Source organism: Heliangelus exortis, chromosome 6, assembly GCF_036169615.1.
Source record: "Heliangelus exortis chromosome 6, bHelExo1.hap1, whole genome shotgun sequence".
In the NCBI taxonomy this organism is placed as follows: domain Eukaryota; kingdom Metazoa; phylum Chordata; class Aves; order Apodiformes; family Trochilidae; genus Heliangelus; species Heliangelus exortis.
Window position 1 is genome coordinate 9,279,751 of NC_092427.1, and position 3,721 is coordinate 9,283,471.

The 3,721-nt window shown below is 61.7% G+C and overlaps 1 protein-coding gene across 1 annotated transcript; it reads right to left on the reverse strand.

The window, feature by feature from the left end:
• Nucleotides 1-867: 867 nt before the first annotated feature.
• Nucleotides 868-3,309, reverse strand: C1QL2 (complement C1q like 2). The gene is made up of 3 exons (XM_071746228.1): nucleotides 3,230-3,309; nucleotides 2,164-2,924; nucleotides 868-1,680 (listed from the first exon to the last, which is right to left on the reverse strand). Exons 2-3 carry the CDS (start codon nucleotides 2,800-2,802, stop codon nucleotides 1,501-1,503), a joined length of 819 nt encoding a protein of 272 aa, XP_071602329.1. The 5' UTR covers nucleotides 2,803-2,924; nucleotides 3,230-3,309; the 3' UTR covers nucleotides 868-1,500.
• Between the last annotated feature and the right edge of the window lie 412 nt (nucleotides 3,310-3,721).

The window sequence follows — 3,721 nt, forward strand, 5'->3', positions numbered from 1 at the left end:
CATCCCAGCTGTGGTTGCCTTTCCTCCTGCAAAGTCAGGGGCAAAGCTCCAGCCTTGGCAGTCCAGCTCCTGTCTCTCTTACCTGTGCAGCTGCACTGATAGCAGTAAGCTGACAGGGAGGTAAGACCTTCAGGGGGGGAAAATGAAATGACAGGACAATAAAACGAAAGTAAGAGTATTTGTAAATCAACTTGGGTCTTTTAGCTTCAGCAGAGCAACCCCAATTTGCCCAAACTGAGGAGATTACCTGCTGGGGTGATGATGACAAATGCAACTCCTCCACCAAAGTCCTTGAACAGCCTGCACTAGTTACAAACACATGCACTTCTAAAAGGACACAGAGTGGTTGGGATTTACTACGGACCAGCAGGAGAAAAACCTTTCCAAATGCTCTGAATCTGTCAGTCTTCTGTGCACTTTTTCTCCCAGCCTATCTGGGGCAGACCCACCTATGGTCAGGTGGGGTTTCCAACCCATATACACACTGGGTAGCATCTCTTCTCCACTGTTTTTTACGTTTGTCATATTACAGAAACATGGCTTTCCATAATCTCTGATTAAACCACTTTTCTTCTACTTCACTAACCTCTGGATCAGGCTCAGCCCCAGTAAATCTGTTTATGAGATCTGCTTCACACTCTCACCTCTTGATGACTGCGTGCCACTTGTTTACAAAACTTTTTCCTCACCCTCTGCTTCTTTCCAGCTATCTTGAATCATAATGAAGACCTAGCCAAGGTGCCCCATCCTCCCTTTAAATGTTGCTGCAAAGGACTGAAGCGACCCCTCCCCTTTACCTCCCACCCTCCCATGGCACCACCACAGTGCTCCTTTGCAGCACTGGTAGAGACAGAAAGCAAGAAGACATCATCTAAAAACATAATTTAATGTGATATTTTGGTGATCATGGACAGCAACTGAATTTTTTTGCAGACAGGAACAGGTTTGACGTTAATGACACCATCATTCACACGAGCATTGCATTGCACAGGAAATAAAAGTTTACGCTTGACCCCATACAAACAAAGCAGCAAAGGAAAAGTCAGTCATGGTCCAGCCCCACTTCATGAAAATTATCTGAAAATTCAGCATAATCGTAATTAGTACTCATCAACAAAAAAATGTGACTGGTTCAAATTCCATATGCGGCACAGTCTGAACTCAGGGATCTTTTACACACCCCCCAGGAACCACTCGACCGAGAGTTTGAAGCTGAGGAGTTCCTCGTGTGACACACAGAACACTGAGGCTGACAAAGGGAGAGCGAGGTTCAGAGCAAACGTGGGAGAATAAAGAAGGGGGTTGCTTTGTAGCACTTCTATTTCGTTTCCGCGGGGGTTAAAAAAAAATAAAAATCAAAGATACAAACTGATAATGAAGCTAAAGTGACCTGCAGAGACAGGGGACACCGGCAGGAACAGCAGCACAACGGGGCAGGGGCACAACCAGCCCCGTGTGTGCTGGTGGTGGGGCCAGTCATGTCGCATCGCCTGTCGTGTGTTAATCGGGGTATAAAAGAAAGCCGGAGAAAGTGCTGTACTTATTGTTGTTGCCTCCGTGCGCTTTGCCTCCGTCCAGCTTGACGTACACCTCGTCGCCGGAGTCCAAGTGCAGCACCACGCTGTTGCTGGCGTAGTCGTAGTTCTGGTCTGCATCTTGGGCTATGGCACTGGCCCGCACCTGACAACACAGCCGCGGGCTACTACAGATCCTAAGCGCCTCTTCCCCAGCCCTTTCATCAGCACCCTGAGCCCTTCGTCCCCAGGCTCTACATCAGCCCCCCGAATCCCTCTTTTCCCCCTCCTCCATCAGCCTCCCCCAGCCCCTCTTCCCCATCCCCTACATCAGCCCCCCGAGTCCCTCTTCCCCCGCTTATCCATCAGCTTCCCCGCAGCCCCTCTTCTCCAGACCCTCCGCTATCCCCATGCCCTCCGTCCCTCCCCCTCCTCGATTCTCCTTCCCCCCCTCCAGCCCGTCAGTAAAGTTTTCAAGCCGGGAGTACGGATCTCATCGCGGCTCTACAACTGTTCCCCGTCGTGCACACCCCCTACCCCCTCCCGACGGTCGGGAGGATGTTCCGGGTGCTCCAGTCCCCCGGTACCGGCGGCCGAGAGAAGGGGTCCCGGGGCGGGGAGGATGAGGAGGGGAGCGGAGGGGACCCACCTGGCCGTTCTTGCAGAGGTCGGCCCACATGCTGGTGCCGTCGCCGCCGCGCATGAGGATGTGGTAGGTGAAGAAGTAGATGCCGCGCACCTGGCAGGTGAACTTGCCGCTGGCCGGGTCGTAGTGGTTGCCCAGGTTGGTGACCACGTCGTCGAACTTGAGGACCTCGTAGCCCTCGTGAGGGCTCTTCAGCCCCACGTAGAAGGCGATGCGCGGCCCGCTGAAGGCGGCGCTCAGCCCGCCCGCCGCCTCGCCGCCCGCGGCCGCCCCGCCGCCGCTCCCGCCGCCGCCCGCCCCGGCCAGCGCCAGCCCGGGCAGCCCCGGTTTCCCCGCCTCGCCCCGTTCCCCCGGCGGGCCCCGCGGACCCGGCGGGCCCGGTTCCCCGGGGGGTCCGCGGGGACCCGGCTTGCCCGGCCGGCCCGGCTCCCCCTTGGGTCCCTGGACGAAGGGCGGCGGGGGGTTGGCACCCAGGTCCTGCAGGGCCTCCACGGCGGCGGTGCTGCCGGGGCCGGGCGGGCGGCCGCCGCTGTAAGGGTCGCAGATCATGCGGCAGGTGCCCATCATCTCGTAGTGGGCTCCGCTCTCGGCGGGCGCCTGCAGCAGCAGCAGGGGCAGGGCGACGAGCAGGGCGACGGCCATGGCCAGGGCGAGCCCGGCGGCGGCCAGCAGCCGCCTCCTCCGCTGCCAGAGCCGGGCGGCGACGGCGAGCAGGTCCTCCTTGCCGTGCGAGGCAATGGTGGCGCGGGGGGGCCGGCCGCTCCCTGCGGGGGGGCGGCAAAAAAAGGCGGTGAGCCCCTCGCCGCCGGCGCCTCCCCGCCCGGCCCCCGGCTCAGCCCGCCCGCCGCCCGGCCGCTCGCCCCGCCATGCCGCCGCCGCTGCCCCGCACCGCTCCGAGGGGACGCGGCTCCCCGACCGCCCGCCGGGGCTGGGCCGGTTCTGCCCCGCGGGAAGAGGTGCGAGGGGAGGGGGGAGGGAGGGAGGGTACGACGACAAGGGATCGCCCGCCCTCGTCGCCGCCCCGACGTGGGGAGCGCGGAGGGGAGCTGGGCAGGGCGGGCGGACCCACCTGCGGGGCCGGGGCGGAGCCGCCGGGGGGGTCTCGGAACTCCGCTGCCGCCCGCGATGCGCCCGTCTGCTGCCAGTGGCCCTCCCGCTGTGCCGAGCGCCGGTGACAGGGCGGGAGGAGGGGAGGGGAGAGGCGGTGGGGCGTCCCGCGTACCTCCCGGCTCTCCGGTCCCCCGACGGCTGGCACTGAGGGGGGAGGGAGCCTCCCGCCCACCCGGCATCGGCTCAGTTCCTGCGGGTACCGCCCCAAATGCGCCCCACTGAAAGCGGGACAGTCGGGAAGGCATCGCGTTTCCCCGTTCACCGGCCGCCCTAAACTGCTTTCTCCTTCCATCCCTATATTCCTTTATCCCTATATTCCGCGATCCCTCCGCCCCACCATCCTTCCATCCTTCCCTGCCCGCAGCGGGACGGTTCCTGCGCGACTGCCCGGGTCGAGCCCCCGCATCCCACCGCGGTGAGCTCCGTTCCACCCCCGAGCCGCTCCGCTTTC

Bases quoted from the DNA above. Each gene is read 5' to 3' on its own strand.
- C1QL2 (XM_071746228.1), bottom strand. From the start codon at position 2,802: ATGGCCGTCGCCCTGCTCGTCGCCCTGCCCCTGCTGCTGCTGCAGGCG. The intron at 1,681-2,163 runs GTGGGTCCCCTC...CTGTGTTGTCAG, and splicing joins ACCTCTGCAAGAACGGCCAG to GTGCGGGCCAGTGCCATAGC.